At 44.8% G+C, this 17,792-nt stretch overlaps 3 protein-coding genes across 6 annotated transcripts in view; 1 reads left to right on the forward strand and 2 right to left on the reverse strand.

Moving 5' to 3' along the window:
• Positions 1–5: 5 nt before the first annotated feature.
• tmem19 (transmembrane protein 19) lies at positions 6–4,088 on the reverse strand. Its single transcript, XM_004083236.5, has 8 exons — positions 3,881–4,088; positions 2,912–3,059; positions 2,306–2,419; positions 1,701–1,838; positions 1,553–1,629; positions 1,307–1,484; positions 456–665; positions 6–371 (listed from the first exon to the last, which is right to left on the reverse strand). The coding sequence occupies exons 2-8, from the start codon at positions 3,039–3,041 to the stop codon at positions 211–213; spliced, it is 1,008 nt and encodes a 335-aa protein (XP_004083284.1). The 5' UTR covers positions 3,042–3,059; positions 3,881–4,088; the 3' UTR covers positions 6–210.
• Positions 4,089–6,924: 2,836 nt separating this feature from the next.
• Positions 6,925–13,477, forward strand: kics2 (KICSTOR subunit 2). Of its 2 annotated transcripts, XM_078942032.1 has the most exons (6): positions 6,925–7,239; positions 7,392–7,538; positions 7,619–7,733; positions 8,638–10,238; positions 11,017–11,323; positions 12,505–13,477. In XM_078942032.1, the coding sequence occupies exons 4-6, from the start codon at positions 9,998–10,000 to the stop codon at positions 13,319–13,321; spliced, it is 1,365 nt and encodes a 454-aa protein (XP_078798158.1). In that variant the 5' UTR covers positions 6,925–7,239; positions 7,392–7,538; positions 7,619–7,733; positions 8,638–9,997; the 3' UTR covers positions 13,322–13,477. The 2 variants fall into 2 exon arrangements, with proteins under 2 accessions (XP_078798158.1, XP_011489623.1); XM_011491321.4 differs by having other exon boundaries at positions 7,392–7,733.
• A 997-nt stretch (positions 13,478–14,474) lies between these two features.
• LOC101169160 (SLIT-ROBO Rho GTPase-activating protein 1) overlaps positions 14,475–17,792 on the reverse strand; it is a 33,882-nt gene continuing 30,564 nt past the window's right edge. For all 3 annotated transcript variants that reach the window (XM_078942031.1, XM_020714086.3, XM_020714085.3), the window contains exon 23: positions 14,475–17,519. In XM_078942031.1, the coding sequence (XP_078798157.1) occupies positions 17,058–17,519 (462 nt within the window). In that variant the 3' untranslated portion in view covers positions 14,475–17,057. The remainder of the gene's footprint in view (positions 17,520–17,792) is intronic.

The raw sequence follows: 17,792 nt of genomic DNA on the forward strand, positions 1-17,792 counted from the left end.
CAAAGTCACGAAGAACCAACTGTAAACTTTATTAGACTATTCCACCTCCCATAGAGTTTCTGGTAAAACATGATCACCATGGTAACCAGCACAGAGGAGGAGGAGGAGCTTCTTGTCCCGGCGACGCTCCTCATTAAATTCGGTTTTCCTAACGTGATTGAGCAGATTCGTCTTCTAATCAGAACCTACAGTCTTTAGTGAGGCGCTCATCTATCGAGGCCACGCCCCCCACGCCATCCCGGGCAGGAAGAGGGCGATGAGGACGCTGGAGAACAGGTTGACGGCATTGTTGTCCAGGATGGGCTTCCCGCAGATCCGCTGCGTTGTGGCGGATTCGGAGCTCACCACCTTTCCGATGCTGGCGTCGAACCCTGAAGGGGGGGAGAGACAGGAAATCAGCTGAGAAAACCGACACGTGACGGTGACCGCCGCCGCCGCCACCACCGTCGTCCTACCTGAGTACTGCATGTGAGCCCCCAGGAAGGAGTCCAGCACGGAGCCCAGCAGGCCGGCCACGCCGCCGTACACCACGATCGGCCACTGGGGGTCCGCCAGGTGCAGGTCGCTCACTGTCACGAGCTGAGTCACAAAGTAAGCCACGCCCACTGCGGCACCGCCCAGAAAACTTGCAACTAATCCGACAGGAGTGACACCGCCGTTGGTTCCTGGAGAGAACAGAACAGTTCCTGAGAGGCTCCGCCTCTGTTCCCTCTGAACAGTTTCAGCCCAAAACACCTGATGAAAACAAACGCCGTCCACCGCCAGTGGCTAAAACCGCCAGCTTCTTAGGTCCCACCCACAAAAAAGACCCAAAGAACTTCAGGGATCTGGGTCGGGTTTCTGTCCTCAACAAAAACCATTTCTGAACATCTTTACAGATTTACTTGAACCTCCTGGAGCTGTTGTGTACAAAGAACTCTGAACAGATGGAACCAAAATCCCTTCAGCAACTGGACTTTGAGACGGTTGCCATGACAACCTGCAGATTTCAGCCGTAGGCTGATGATCAACTGTGACAGCGTCCGGGTCACAGGACTCAAAAATCAAGTCCGTTCCATTTCCAGTTCAATGACACAGAATCAGATAACCGGAGTAACCGGGTTTCAAAATAAAGGTATTCTGTTGTGCTTTCAAAATAAAAACATAAAAATGTTATTTTAGGTTTCAGGTGACGTGCCCACACGATAACGCACGTTACCTGACACAAACGAAACTAAAAGTTTTCTAGCAAGTTTCTGAAAAAAGGAACCACGAAGAGGCTTTTCGAAGCAAAGAATCTCAGAACCAGAACGCCGCAGCTCCTCACCTGCCGGGACTTCCTTCCAGGTCGTGATGAGTCTCGGTGGCGTTTCGCTCAGAACCGGCCCCACCTCCGACGCCCAGGTGTCCCCGGCGCTGCAGGCGAGCGCCCCCAGCAGGGAGAGGCTCATCCACGAGGCGGAGTACTGATTACTGAAGTCGATGGGGATCTCCCCCGGACCCACCTGAAAGGCAGCGCCGGTTCTGAATGGGTCGGTCCGGCGGTGGCGAGGCTGGGCGTCGGTGCGCTTACCTCGATCATGTAGAGCAGGGCCAGCTCTGTGGGCGCGCCCCCGTTACAGAAGACCTGCACCCAGTTCCTCTGACCTCCTGAAACACACGGGTCCGTGTCAACCCACAGACGCGGGACGCCCCGACTCCCCATCCCTGCAGCGCCTCACCTTCCTTGTAGTCTGCGTCTATCTTCTTCTTCTTCGCTGCCCCCCAGCGAGTCAGCCTGGAGGACGTGATGAAGAACGCCAGCAGGGCCGAGAAGAAGCTGTAATTGGCCATGGTCAACACGAAGCCAACCAGCAGAGCTGAGAAGAGACCAGTTCATTTCCTCATCCCTGGTGTTTGCTGACTCATGCTGCAATGACCCAGAATCAGCCCCACAACCCTGTGACGTCTGTCTTTTAGGCTTTCAGGATGACTGAAGAGGCGCAGAACCGGTTCGTTTGGGTTGTTTTTGCCCTCAGAGAACCAGTTATCACATCCCCACCGAAGAAGATCAAAGGACTGCAGGACGTTAGAGCTCCCAGAGGAAACCCACCATCGCCAAATCATAAACTTTCTGTTGGTGGGATTTCACAATAAGAGCATGCTAAAGCTGCTTCAAAGAGGTTGGGAGGTTAGTGCAGTTAGGAACGTAGCAAGTTTTTACGTGATTTCCTACTAAAAACTAAAAAAGACCATGTGGATACCGGGGGATGAGTGCCGCTTTCAGCTGGGATTGAACCCACAACCATTTTATCACGCCACCAAAACTCTTTTCGCGGGTTTTCACCTGCTAGAGCGCCGGACCGGTCCAGACTGCGCCTCCTCAGCGCGCGGGCCGTCAGCATCAGGGGAACCAAGATGGAGAACAGCCATCGCCATGGCGACACGGGCTGGAGATTACCTGCAAATTTAGTACATTTACGTTAAAAGAATCTGAATCCACAAAATCCACAGGTTTTTCCCCCCAGTTTTTTCTTCTTCAGGTTTTTACTTAATTTGTCATTTTTATCATCAGAATAAATACCTTTTTTTTAATTCTACTTTTTTTATCTTGTTTGATTTTTAGGTTTTTTGTGTTCTTAGCTTTTTCTTATTTTTTATTTTATTTTAGCCAGAGTCGAGCAGAAACAGAAAGCTCTCATTGTGTGCTCTAACCCGATTGGTTCAGAGACGCATAAAAGGTTAATGAAGAGAAAAAAATATTAGAAGCAGTTTTAATCAGAAAGTTGTTTTAATTTTTTAACTCTGTATCAAATATCAAAGAGAATTTTAAATATTATGTGTTTTTTTAATTTCAACATTTATGTTTAGGAGTTTCAACTAATTTATTTGCCTTCAGTTTGTTCATTTCATGTTTTTGAGAGCTACACCTGCCGTGCCATGAAAAGCTCACCGGAGACGGCGCTCATGGTGAGGGAGACGACCCAGAAGAAGAGGGAGAGTGCCAGCGTGACGCAGAGCACGATCATATCCGTCATCATCTTGATGTACTCTTGGGTCAGAACCTCCCTCTTAGAACCCATGATGGGAGCCGAGCCGAACTGCAGAACAATCGTGGCTTCAGGTTAGAGTTTGACCGCACAAAAAACAGTCACTTTATCTTAGTGAGCCCAAAGTCAAATAAAGAGCCGTACAGTAAGACTGCGGTTAAAAGGATAAATTAGTTAAGTGGTAAAATAAAAAACATAATAAATTAATAAAACAGTAAGAAAGCAAACTAAAACACCAGCAGAGCAGATTGTCCTTCTGTGTCAAAAACCTGTAAATAAAAATCAGTTATCAAACGTTTGTTGTTCTTTTTTTAAAAGAAAAGACCATCTTTTTCTCAGATTTTAATTATTGTTGTTTTACTCTTCGAGTATCATTGAAAGAAAAAAAACTTACATTCTGAGTAACACTTTAACATCTCAAGACATCTTAGTTATCGTCTAAAACTTTAAATCAGGCAGAGACAATTTGGAATTAATATGCGAATTTGGCCATTTTGTAAATAAGTGAAAAGAAAAATACTTTTTATTAGTCTTGTACCAAACAAAAAGTGCAGTAAAAACACCTGGGGGAGGATTGTGTCCCCCTGCTGGATTATCAGCAGTACTGCATGTTTAAAAAACGCATGTTTACATTAAAACCACAATAACGTTCAGGATTTACTGTCAGATTTACGCACATTTATTAAATTAAAAATGTATATTCATGCATAATATTATGTATACGATCAATACTTCACATTAAACTGATGGGATTGTTTATAAAACGAATATAAACAACATAAACATTTTAGAAAGATTAATAATTTGATATTAAATGTTCGTGTAGAGTAATCCTCTCTACAGCAGAGTAACGCCTCGTTACAGAGACTTACCCGTCATCTCGGCGGCCATAGTGGTTAAAGTTCCCCCCACCGGAATGGCGGGATTAGCGCGTTTTTGTGCGGTTACCGACTGCGGGATTGATCGCTGGTTTGTTTAACGAGTTAAAGGTTACAGATGGACTCCGGCGGACGAACATGAGGCGGAGTGTCTGAAACACGGGCAGAGGACCCCGCGGAGGGATTTCAGGGACGGACTTACTTCCGCCAACAAGCCCAGATTCTTAAAGAGACAGTTACCCAACAATCTCAAAGATACAAAAAAACGTTTTTAGTCCCACTCTGACCATCTTCTGATCTATTTTCAATAGATACGATTTTTCAGTACGATTTGAGTAAAGAAATACTCAGAAATAGAATGTCTACCTTAAATTTCTATATAAATGTCCACCATCATCAGAAAAAGATGACAATGACATGAAAAACCAAATCACTATTTTACAGTTAACATTTCAGGGTTTTCCACCTCAATCAACCGTTTCAACACAATCTCTTTTCAGACGTTGGTCATGACTCTCTAGAAACTCCATGTTGATCCATACATGTCTGGACCATACATTGTATGTGACGACTGGAATGAGGGACCCGTCCCTTTGACAGGAAGGATCCGCTGGCTCCAAGAAACCAAAATCCCATAGACTTCTACAGAGAAATAAACGGCTGTTACTCAGTCATCCTATTAGTCAGAAGAACCGTTCTTGGTCTGATGTTCTTGACAATCCTCATGGATTCTAGGTAATTTTTCAAGTTATAAACTGACCAATGAGACACCTCAAGGTGGAGCCTGCTGGCCCCCAAATCCAGTGGTCAAAGATTTTCTGTAGCTCGCTTTGTGGTTGTCGTAGAAACTCGGACCAATCCCTGGTTACTGATGACGTCAGGCTCCAACGTGGCAGCATCTGTGTTGTGAAAAAATGTCTGAATTGACTTCATTTGGTTGGAGCTGGAACCGTTTGCTATGAATAATGTCACACTCGGTCAGTCCAGTTCTCCTTTACAGTCTGGACCTGCTGCTGTTTGTGTCAGAAAGTGACGGAGGACGTTCTCCTTTCACATCTTCTAGCAGACTTCCTGTTTCCAGCAAAGTATCCCAACATCATCACACTACCACCGCCGTGCTTAAATGCTGATATCCTAAAGTGTTTTGAAGTTGAGTCATGGCATGTTAAATTTAAAATGAAAAACTCTTTTTTGGGTGTTTAAATTAACCTGATTTAATTATCTGAATCATGAAATATTGAATTTTAAGGTGGGGAAACACCAAAGGTCAGAAATCTTAAAAAACTCAGGAGATGTCCTCTCAGTGCCCTACCCGCCAATTTTAACTGCACCCCCTTAGTGCACACACCCTTTACCCCTCAAAATATACACTCCAATACAGACACAGATACATGCACACACACACACACACACACACACATGCATTTTGCAAGAAAGGTGGGACCTTGGACCATCTGTCCCCTACCCCATCCCTGGTAGGGGGTACTGGGTCCTTGGCAACGGCAGCCGTGTTCCCTGGGTGCTGGCTTTCTGGGGCCGGCCGCCCTCTCTCCACGCAGGGAGAGGGATCCCTGATCTCTCTGGCAAGACCAAGAGCTGGGGATTACATCACATCTGAGCCTGGGGGTGTGGGCTCTGGTCCTTGCCCCTCAGTGCTGGGCCTCACTAAATTTCCAACTGTGGGTGAGCCTGGTTAGGCCATGTTTACAACACCTCTTGTGGACCACCTCTTCCCCTGGGTGTCCTCCTCATGGGCGGGGATGGCTGGCCCCTGCCTTGCTCCTTCCTGGACTAACTGTGGGCCGGGTGGGTGGCTTCCTGGAACGTAGGGCGGGTCTCCCTTGGGGGGATCCTGGCTTGCACCTGGGGTTGGGGTGGAGGGATGCCCAGAACTCCCGGGTGGTGATGGGGTGCTCGTCTGGGGCTGTGGGGACTCTTCTGGGGGGGGGCCTTGCGTTGAGCCTCCCGGCGTGGCGGGGGGCTGCACTCCTTGTTGGGCTGGAGCTGCACTCTCTTTCCCCCATGCCTCCCTGCTCTCTGGCTCTGGGGGCCCCGCAGCGGTCCTGCTGGCCCTGGCCTGGGTGGCAGATGTGATCACCCGGGGGCGGTTGATCTCTATCTGCTGCCGTGCGGGTGTTGGGGGGTTCCTGGCTGCCACTGCTGCTGCTGCATTGGGGCTCTTGGTGTGGGGATGACTGGACATTCACCTGAGCACAGGTGTTAGCTCACCTTTGAACAAATAGTTTGCATGACTGAATGAAATATTTCACACTAGTTGGTTTGAATGCATAAGTATGAGTGTGTGAACAATATCTGTGTTGTGTAAATTTTAACATGTGAACATTTTTTGAGCCAACAGGTGTGTTTATAACACACCTGTTGGCTCAAAATAGATAGACCTATAATACATAGACCTATAATACATCTGAACCTCACTGTTATGAGTATAACCATCCAGAAAAACGTGTTGCTTTATGCTGCTTCATGGTTTAACCCCCCCTTCATATAATCACCCTCCTAACCCCCCCCCCCCCCCCCCCCCCCAACATCCCTCTCTCTTTTCCCTTCTTCCCTTTTCCGTCCGGTCCAACACAAAAGATTTTCAAATATGATTAAAATGAATAAAGTTTGGGCTCGATTACAAGAGGGGTTTATTCAGACATACCTCTGGTTTGCCAGAAGATTCATAACCCCTGTCGTTAAAGTAAAATATGTCCAACACAAGAGGCCTTCAGCTCTCATCAGTTTGCCCAGATGTTGGACAGGACAAGTTAAAAAAAATTAAAAAAATAAAATCTTTAAAAACTCCAGTTTTCTGACGTGAAGCCATGTGGTCTGAGTCTCTGCACAACAGGCTCCCTCTCAGCTCTGGTCATACGGCGAAGCACAAAGCCCATCTTTGTCCCCCCCTATTCTTGTCCCCCCCAGCATCAACACAAGCTCTGTTCTTCAAATGTCAGAACGTCCTAGTTACAGCGTCTCCTCGGATCATCTGACCTCTGACCAAAACGCCACCGACTGCCTACTACGCCGCCTCCACATTACTGGGATGCTCACAATTTAGCATGCTTCCATTCCCAGAAGATGGATCTTAACTTAACCTGGCAACCTCAGTGACTTCATGAGACTGGGATTGTTTGTTCTCTGTGGTGAATCAATGGAAAACGGGAACTTGCTCCTGTGGAGTTGGATGTCGTCTGCGGCGTGACCTGGGCATTAGACACGGTTTCCACATGAAGAAGCTTCACGGTTTGCAGATCTTTTGACTTTTCTTTGAAGGCCACAATGAAACGCTTAACGAAGCACAGAAATTGATGGTGGAAGGATGAAGAATGGGTCTAACTTTCATGATGGTAGGACTTTATCAGGCACCACCTGCTGCCGAGGGCTGATGACTTTCCATGGTTGTTCTTGAGTTTCTGCAGTTTTCTACTGAAGCTCTGATGATTTCCTCTCAGATTAAAAAAACCCAAAGAAGGTTTCTGATGTTCTTCTTTGTCATAAGTTCTGGATTGTTGAGATGCGATGCAGCTTCAGAGACCCTCCCCTCAACAGCGAGACGAGAAGTTCCTTCCAGACTCCTGGTTCTACTGAAAGCATCACGTCTGACACTGAAGGGATGAAGAAGTTCTAATCCAGAAACCAGCCGATGGTCTACAGCTTCTCTGTGAATCTTCTTCCTCCTGAAGGATCAAGTCTAAAATCTGCTTTATTTTTCATTTTGGTTTCCAGTGGAAGGATCCGGATCTTCTCGGAACGCCTCCGCTGTGGTTTGTTAGAACGTTTCTCAGCAAAAGAATCTGCTGCTTTCAAGTGGAAAACGCCAGACGACAGACTCAGACACCATGTAAGTCTTTGATTGAGGCTTTTTTTTCTTTGGTGGGGGATTTAGACCCACAGTGACTCTGATGCGACAAAAAACAGTCACAAATTTGAGAAATGTAAGATATATTTTAATGAATAAACTACAGTGACATTGTTTTTATTGCTCTGAACTCCTGCTAAATCCCTCTACAAAGCCATGAACATTTACTGTAAAATGTCAACCTCCAATGCTTCTCCTAAAGTTAAAAGTTGGGATTCTGAAGAAAATCTTCATGAAGCGTCTCTGAAAGAATATTTGATCCCAAACGGACCTCCGACGTTCTTTCTCCTTTTCTAAAATTATTTCCCGTCACATCATCTCGCAGCTGAGATGTAGAAAAAAGGTTTAAATGTATAAATATCCTGCAGTTTGTGTCCTTATCAAAAAATCTGCATTTGCGACAGAAAATGTTTGTTGGATTTAGTTTTTGTTGATTTTTTTGTTTTGTCTAAGTTCCTTCACAAAGTCTACAAGTGCCAAAGTGTCCATGAACATAAAAGAAAGAGCGTCCATAACGATAAATGTATGGAAACAAAAACAGAAAATACAGAAATGTACATAAAACAAATGAAACCAGTTTATCCTCATAAGGAAACAAGAAAAATGGAATCAAACGATTGAACTAAAAGTGTCTTCAGATCTTCAGGATCCTTTAAAAATCTCCTTCAATGCATATTTTCGATTTATGACATTTTTAACTCAGTAAAGCTCAAATAAATAAATATGGTAAAATAAAATGCTGTTTTGATCAATTTTTAATATTTGGATTCACACAGCTGTTATCTCTGAAAAACTATTATTGATGCTTTCAGTCATGAAGATTATCATCTTTTCAATATTACGTATTTTTCTGTCATCTTGGATGAAAGTTGTGTTTTTTTTTAAGGTGGAAATGTTTGCAGCAGGTGAGTGAGGAGAGACCTACCGGGCGGAGAGGAGGTCAGCTGAGTCTGAGGAGCCGTGGACGGAGGAGGAGGTGTTGGAAGGAGCTCAGATCCACTCCCTGCAGTGACAGGCATGCGGGGGGGGGGCTGCAGTGCAGCTCTTTCCCCGAAATGAAAACCACCCATCTGATCCGCTCTCCTCCAGCCTTTTGGGACTTTTTGAATCTGCTGATGGTTTTGGCGGAGCTGCAGTTTGTCCCCAAATGTTTGGTTGCTTTCATAACAGACAGAGGAAGCCGTTCCTGAAGAGAAAACATTCAGGGCGATGAAGGAGAATCTTCATCGACAGCTTCTAAAACTCCTTCAACTCTTACAAAAGCGCTCCTGAACGCTCCATCTTTCCAGATGTTTTTGTCATAAATGTTCTTATAAAAATGAATTGTTCTTCTTAAAAGTTGTTAAATTGATCTTTGCAGACGATTTAATTTGATTTATTTTTTCGTGGAGTTGGTTTATAAAACAGAAAACCCTAAATACTTCCTAGTTTTGAGCAGAATCTGGTGTTTTAGCAAAGCTCAAGCAACAAAAACAATAAAAGAATAGAAACGTTTAAATAAAACCATCAAAACTATAAGGAGACATAAGAAAGCACACAGTTTATTTAATTTGTTAACCCACTGAAGTCAGATCCAAGTGTTTTCAGACATTTTTCTTTTCTTGTAAGAGAACCAAAACAATCCGCGCAGAGTGATGACGTCACGGTGATGTCTTTCAAAACCAATTTTTTTCGCGCACAAAAAATGTCCCCCCTTCTTTCACCGTCGCAGCGATGCACTACCGCATTATTTAAATGGTTAAATAATGAATGTTATTAAAGAAAAAAAATTGTTGAATTTTTTTCATGAAGTAGCGAGTCCATCAGTGTTTGAGAATCTTTCCTTACAGTTTGTTTTCATTAAAATGTGATAAAATAATAACCTGCTTCAAGTAAATAACACAATAGTCTAGATTCAGTGAATATGTACAGCTGCCAAACTTAAAAATTTTAAATGATATTTAATAAACATGGGAAGTGTAAGAAATAAAAAATGCATTTGAATTGAGGAAGGAATACTGTCCCTCCCTGCTTTCCGTAGCGTTCAAACAACATGGCGTCACATGAGAAAGCGGCTGACTTTGTTTCCACACGTTATGACATGTATTCTCTTTTAATGGAGACATTTTAAGGCTGTCGGTCATCCTGTGAAGTCTTTACGGTCAATCTCCAGCGGGGGTTCGGTTAGGAGTGAATGTTATCCGCCCCGGTGGTTCGGTTGCTGACGCGGCCCGCAGAACCCGTCCTGTCTGGCCATCATCATCCTCATGATGATGATGACGGAGGCGGAGGAGCTGCGTCCCGTCCCCCGAGAGCGGGCCATCCTGGAGAGCTTCTTCACGCAGCTGGGAATGCTGTCGTTCGACCGGGCCAAGGACTACGTGGAGAAGGAGAAGGACCTGAGCCGGAGCGCCGGGCCCATGTGGGGCGCGCTGCTGGCGGCTCTGGCTCACCTGTCCGCCGCGGAGAAGGTTTACCACCACATGACCTTCCTGGGACAGAAGATCGGTAATTCTGACCTTTAGTTCACCCTATTTTAAAAATTATGATGAAAAAACGCATGTAAATCTGCATTGATTTGGTGACAGTTTCTGACTTTGAACCTACAACAGCAGCTCTGTTTTACTAAACTAAAGAGCTGCCTCCACGACCGAGCAACTCCACGTTATAATGTACGTGAATATTTAATGCTAAATTAAAATACCAATCCAAGATGACAGAAAACGGGATTTTTACATAATTTCCATCAAAAACGAATCAACTTCCGCTTTAAAAACATTAAGGTCCCTTGGCATAAAACAAATTTTTTTTATTTGTTTTTAATAATAAAAATTAATAAGCCCAATAACAAGCAACAAACAGAAGGTTACGAGTTTAAAAATGTGGATTTTTTGTATAAATAAGACCAGATATTACATTTACAAACACTAAAAATGATTACAAAAATGTTATTGTGTTTTTACAGAGGTAATTGCCATAAAAGTACTGAATCTTCCACAAAATAATCCAATCAAAATCAAAAAACGTAATTTAACACCAGTGTTTTTCTACAGATTGAGTTGAAGTTGACCTTTTCAGTCAAAACCATTAAAAAGTGATAATTTGGATTTATTTTTTATTTTGTTTGAAGGTCTTATTCGTAAATGTTTTATAAAACTAACCCCCTTGAAAGTAAATGTTTCTTGTTCGAGCGTCTGCAGAAATAATAAATGAGCAGCAGCAGTTCCAGCTTTACAACACTAGAGGGAGCTGCTGCACCAGAGTCACGTCTTGCTCTCCTCTGCAGGCGGTCAGTCCTTCTTCAGCCGCAAAGACTCCATCCGCACCGTCTACACCTCCCTCTACAACGAGCTTAAGAAGGTGGTGACCATGGGGCGCCACGGCCAGCCGGCCTCCTCCTCCTCTTCCTTGTCTTTGTCATACCTGGAGGACCTGCTGTCTCACCTGTCCGAGCAGCTCTGCCACTTCACCCAAGCGCGCATGGAAATGGCCGACCTGTACGAGAAGCTGCACTCGCTGGGCAGCCAGAAAAGCGTCAACTCGGAGGAGCTGGTCGCCACGCTGGAGGTCATCCTGCACAAGTACAGCTCCAAGTGGGTATCCGAGTATTTCTACTCCTCCGTGTTTTCGTCAAACACACGTGGACAAACATTCACGTGTTTTAACTTTGCGAATAATCCTGACAATTCTTCTTCCTGCCTTGAGCAAAGATTACACTGCCGCCACATACTCAAAAACAACCAAAAAATTTGCACGTGCCTGGAGAAAACGACTTAGACACAGTGAACGATGACGCACTTTGATGACATCACAACAGGAGGACATTCACGGATTCAAGGAGTATTTATTGCCATTTTCAGTGAACTGAGCAGTTTCACAGAATAGGAATTTGCTGCGGTGCAAATATGTGACATAAAATACTTAAGATTAGAAAAAATGAACAAAAAAAGACTGGTCAGACCAATAAAAAGAAATAAAAACCATAACCATCCAAACTAATGAACGGGGGCTGAAATGGCTTACGGGGCTCAAAACTGTTCTAAAATCCACTAACGAAACCAAAACATGCGTGTCGGGGATTTACAAATGAGGTTTAGAAATTAAATTAAATTAAATTAAATTTTGTTAAAGTGATTTTGACAAAATTTCGCACACACCACCACCAGCTTAAGTCTACAACCAAAGTTTCTTTAACCTCGTGAAGAGGTCGCCATCTTGATTTTAAACAAAAAGGAAAAAAAATCCCCTTTAGTAGTGTTTGTAGATTTTGAACGCCGTAAGTGTGGCGAGGTCACTAAAGGGATGTTTTCCTGTCGCTCGCATCCTTTTTTTTACCAGAATATTTTGAAAGTTTAAAATCTGAATTGTTGCCTCAAGCTGAATGAAATGATGTAGCACAGGACATGTCCATATTAGGAATGTGGGCGGGGTTTACAAAAAACCTCAGTTTCTGAGGGTGGGTCAAAATGGGTGGAGCCAGCGGGCCATACAACGCCGCCTGTAGCTTTACATGTTTTGTATTTAGGCATTTATCCGTCATTTTATGTGAAATGTAGGTTTTGGAGCAGCAGAAATAACAGAAAGCTGCACATTCAGGCTGCTCCTCTGAGACGAGCTGAACAGCACCACCCTCCACTGCTCCACCGTGCAGCGGCAGAATCTAAATCCTACAGAAGGCTGGGGGAAGCAAAGGCGGAGCTGCTTTCAGAGACTCCTCATGGTCTCAACCGTCTCCTGAAGGACTGTTTGTCTTCTGCCTCTTCTCTTCCTGCAGGTTTCATCACCCCATCCTGGGCCGAGTGGAGGAGAGCTTCCAGACGGAGGTGGACGTGGTGACGCAGCTGCTGCGCTGCCAGGCTCAGGTGTCGGAGTGGCGCTTCCTGCCCGCCCTGCTCAGCCTCCACGGCGCCCAGTCCAAGCTGGTGGCGTGGGGTCAGCTGTTCCAGCGGCAGAAAGAGACGCGTAAGCTCCTTTTCGGCGGCCAGTCGCAGAAGACTGCGCAGCCGCCTCACCTGTACACGTGGCTGCAGCGCTTCCAGGCGGCGCTGCTCGCCAAGTTCAGCTTCTACTTCCACGAAGCTCTGAGCCGCCAGACGACGCCGGCCGACATGAGGGCGCTGACGGCCCGCACGGCGCCGGACTACCACGGGAAGATCTGCGCCTTTATCCGAAAACACGACGCCAGCAACGTTTCGCTTGTGTTTGACAACCGCGGCTCGGAGAGCTTCCAGGGTCACGGCTACCACCACCCGCACTCGTATCGAGAGGCGCCGAAGGGCGTGGACCAGTTCCCCGCCATCGTGTCGCTGCCGTCAGAGCAGCCGTCCACGCACTGGCCAAACGTCATCATGATGATGGGCGATCACGCCGCGGAGCTCAACACTTTGGACAAGGTGGTGCACTTTTATGACGACAAAGTCCAGAGCACGTACTACCTGACGCGGCCCGAGCCGCACTTCACGCTGGTGGTCATCTTCGACGGCAGGAAGTCGGAGAAGGACGTGCAGATCGCCGCTTTCCTGCAGGAGATCAGCGGCTCTCTGAGGAACTCCAAACCCTTCAGCAGCCTCAAACCGGGGTCAAAGGGTTGAGCGCGGCGCCACCTGCTGGTCACATGCAGACTTTCTTTTACTTTTATCTTTTTTCCTAAACAGAATTTTTTTTCTTGAAAGCTTTGATCTGAAAATGGTTTAAATTTTTAACAGTTTTAATTGTTTATTTGTAATAAAAACCAAATGTTTATTAAAGCTGTTTAATTTTTTTACTTTCATTACGATGCTGCCCGTTTGTGTGAGTGGTGTGTTCGCTTCCTGTTGTTTAACTTAAAACTCTGCATTTCAGCTGCATTTATTGACTGGTGATGCATTCATGGACCAACTCTTGAACGAGCCATTCTAGTGCTGTTTAACTTTAGGCACATTCTTCGGTCACATTAGCTGACGAGTTCATAGACTGCAGTGCAGAAAACGGTACGTTCGTGAACTCTTCAACACTGTTATACTTTTCTTCCAACATTGAACTGCTCCATGTAAACAATGGTGCGTTCAAAGACCGGTGCTTGTGAACTGATGTAGCAGAGCGTTCCTAGGAGGAAAACTACAGTGATGAGTTTACTGATACTCCATTACAGTGAATTTTTGAGTATTTGTCAAAATGATGCGTTCGCAATTTTCGATTCAAGATGATAGAAATTGCACTATTTTAATAGTGATGCATTCACTGTCTTTTACCTCCAAACTTCCGTCATTTCATCTGCGTTTACTAACTGGTGATACGTTCATGGGCCAACACCCAAACCAGTTTTTGTAGTGCTGTTCAGGAGTCGTAAACTTTATGCTTGGTTCAAACTGATGGGTTTGTTGACTGCAGCGCAGAAAATGATGTGTTCATGAACTCATCAACACAATTGGACTAACTTTTGAAAAGGAGTTCCAGTAGTAAGGCGCTTACCTAAACAATGATGCGTTCAAAGACGGGTGGCTGTGAGCTCTTGGAGCTCTTGCTTAGAGAAAAACTAAGCGATGAGACACGTTTACAGACATCCCAATGAAGTAAATCTTTGAAAACACTGGATGATGCGTTCACTTGTTCCTCTGCTTTTAATGGTGATGCATTCACCTGCTGGTTCAGAGGAGTTCAGGTTCTTTTTGTCTAAAATTGTCCAACTAAAGATTTTTCAACTTTGACCGTGAGAGCATTTCAACACTGATGCCTTCAGGGACACAGAGGAACAAAACGATCGAATTTCAATGACTTGAATGCTAATTTATTGGGTTTATTTATATTATAAATACAACACATTGATACAATCCATTTGGCTATATGAGCTCAGCTTCCTGAAGCCTGGTGTTCAAATACAGCAACACTAACAGACAAGAACTGTTTTCCGTTATCATCAAACACAAACCTCCCGTCGTTTAAGATGCACCAACATGTGATGATGCTACATGCCAAGTACACAATCCTATACATCAAAGTGCAATGTCACAATGGGTTAATGCTAAGATTCATAATTCAGTAATCTACTAAACACTTCATGATTATTTCATTCGGAGTGCTGCTGCTCTTCGTTCAGGACATGCGGATGTGGATTCACGACTCCCAAAAAAGACAGATTTAAAAAAAAAAGGCACTTTCACATTCGTTCACACACACACACGCTGGTTTCTATATCTCTATGGGGACACACTTTTTTTAGAAGGCATCCTTAATACCTTAACTTTTATATAAATGATCATAGCTGAAAGTAAAAACAACCCACACTTTTTACAGTTCATTTAAGTCTAAACCCTTAAAGGATTAATGAGCTCGAGGACTTCAGCTCACTACTACTCAGTTCCTGGTCCCCATTATGATATAAAAATGCACACACTCATGTCTTTATATAGTTGTGTTTTCAAATACCACATTAAGTTCCACTCATCTTTATCCTTTTTTAGGTGTAACAAATCACAGGTTTCAGTGAAATACAATGAAATTGTCATTTTTTTGTTTTAATTTGGCACATTAATAGCAGTGTTATCATTGTGTCCATATAAGGTGTGGTAACCCTAATCAACAAACTGCTGATTGTGTCTTATACTAGCGCTAGTATGCTTTCTTAGCTCCAGATTAGGAGAAACAACTTCTAACTGACTTTTATTTTGAATGTTTTCCTTTCATATATTTCACATTTCATTGTTGAATTTAAATATTGTCATTTGAGATAACTTGGTGTCAATGTCCAATAATTGCTGGTAAAACATAGCTAAAGACATTAGCATTAACAAGAAATGTTAGCCAAATTAGCATGCTATGTTAGCTCCAGCTACAGCAAAAAAACCAAGCACGACTGCTCTGTAATACACAAGCCATATTATACAGAGGTAGGGGTAGTCTTGGGTCAGAGGTGGAGCGGTCAACCTCAGATTGGAAGTTTACGTATGCGGTTCCCACCATGTTCCAAAGTGTTCTCGGCCAAGATGCTGAACCCCACATTGCTCCTGGTGGCTATAGTTTGGCGCCGGTGTAAGTGTGTGAATGTGTGTGTGCATGGGTGAATGGGACTGCGACTGAAAAACACCTTGGGCCTTCAAGGAAGGTAGAAAAAGGTCATCCCCAAAAACCGAATCGCTGCGTTTTGGTCCTCACAACTATATAAAGACATGAACACACAGATGCTCACCCATGGCCCAGCTCAGCACATCATGTGCAGTTTTCTTCATCACACTCACAGCCCGGTGGGGGGCCACATTCAGTGTGCTGTTCAAGTCTTTTTTTTTTCTTCTTTTTTTTGGGGCGTATTCACACAAAGCCCCACCCTGTTAGCTTATTGTGATTTAAGGTTAACTAGTGTAACAAGCAGGTAAACCTTTATTTTGGCACACATAAAAGTGTCATGCTTCTTGCACTTGTGCCATCGTCCCAACTTGCACTCGCGTGTTCTGGCACTCAAGGCAGGCATGAATTATCTATGGTCTATCACTATTTTAGTGGTTCTGCACTTACAACGGAACAGAACAAAGGGTAGGCAGGCAGGATCCGCACACACTCGTTACCCACTCGCACAAACGACAACTAAATCATACATCCCCTCTGTCCCAGAAAAAGCTTTCCCCTCCAGTTTGAAGCTTTATTCTGGACACCCCCACCCTCGAAAAACACAGAAAAAGGCTGTTAAACAGTGAGCAGTCTGCTCACGAACATTCAGTAAGATGGCTGAACAGTCGTTAAAAGCTGGAAACATTCATTAAAAACCTGGACGTTGGTCAAATGAGTTTTCTGTCACTGACGACCTCAAGAGGCGTTTGAGGACTGAGTGAGCTTAGCAGCGGAACCGAGTGAAAAAAGAACAGAAAAGTCATTGTAAGCCACAAAAATGTCGTCGGACCGCCGGAGCCGTTGCGTTTAGCGACCCACTCTCGGTGGAGACGGCAGCCAATCGGTGATAGGTCCTTTAGCTAGAGCAAGTCTATCTTCATGACAGTATATCCAACATTCATGTCACTGAATCTACATTTACTGGAGCTGGCGGCTCTCTCCTAGAGGACAGGAAGCTCCGCCCCCTGTTTTGTTTAACAGCGGTTCTTTTAGCTATCCTTGGATAATGCTTTAATACATGGAGAAAGTAAACTCCTACACACCAAGTACACACCAACCTAACGACACATATACCATGGCATATCATATCATGTCATAGATTAAATTTTATTACTACATTAAAAGCCTTTTCGTCTTTCCTACCGTTTCTACCCTCATGTTGATTAGAACCAGTACCCTGATCTCCTCTTCTGGCCCATTTTTGGCCCGGGTAGGCCTGATTTGGCCCTTTTGCTGGCCGGGTTTGACTCACATGGTGCAGGATTTGTCTACAGGCGGGGGCAGAGGTGGGGTGCTGCTCTTAGGTGGTACAATAGGTTTGGGCCTCAGTGCAGGGGGGCGCAGCGGAGTCCCAATGCGGGAAGCTGCCACAGGTTTGAAGGATCCCAAGGCATCAGGCGATGGGTTGGCCGGTCTGGGAGGTCCAGGTGGGGGTCCGGGAAGTGGACTAATAGGACTCATAGGACTGAGAGGGCTCGGGGTGCCGGGAGTCCCAGGGGTACCAGGAGTTCCTGGGGTGCCAGGGGTTCCAGGCGTGCCGGGGGTGCTGGGAGTACTGTGGGGACTGGGAGACTCGGAGGAGCAGGTGGTCACTGGACCGTTCTTCACCTGCTCCAGAGTATCCAGAACCACATCTGGGGCGGGCCGACACCCCTGCCGCTCCAGCTGCCTCAGCTCACCAAGAGCCACCGTCACCGTCTCCTCGATGTCCTGTGAGGGAGGGGGGGCATCATTTTCAGTATTTTTTCCACACAGATTCACTGGGATTATAATAACAAACCAGCCTTTTTAATATACATTTCTGAGTACTCGTACATAAAAGTTATTGACTTTTTAAGTTAATTAAAAACATTATAATTAACCAGGCAGGTATGCCCAGTTTAGTTAGTCTGTTTAGTTAAAGTTTAGTATTATCCTATTGAATTCTATGTATTTATGATCCTTTTTGATTGTATGTTTACCTTACAATTACCGGTACGAACC

This window comes from Oryzias latipes, chromosome 23 (assembly GCF_053564925.1).
Source record: "Oryzias latipes strain Hd-rR chromosome 23, Olatipes_Hd-rR_3.1".
In the NCBI taxonomy this organism is placed as follows: domain Eukaryota; kingdom Metazoa; phylum Chordata; class Actinopteri; order Beloniformes; family Adrianichthyidae; genus Oryzias; species Oryzias latipes.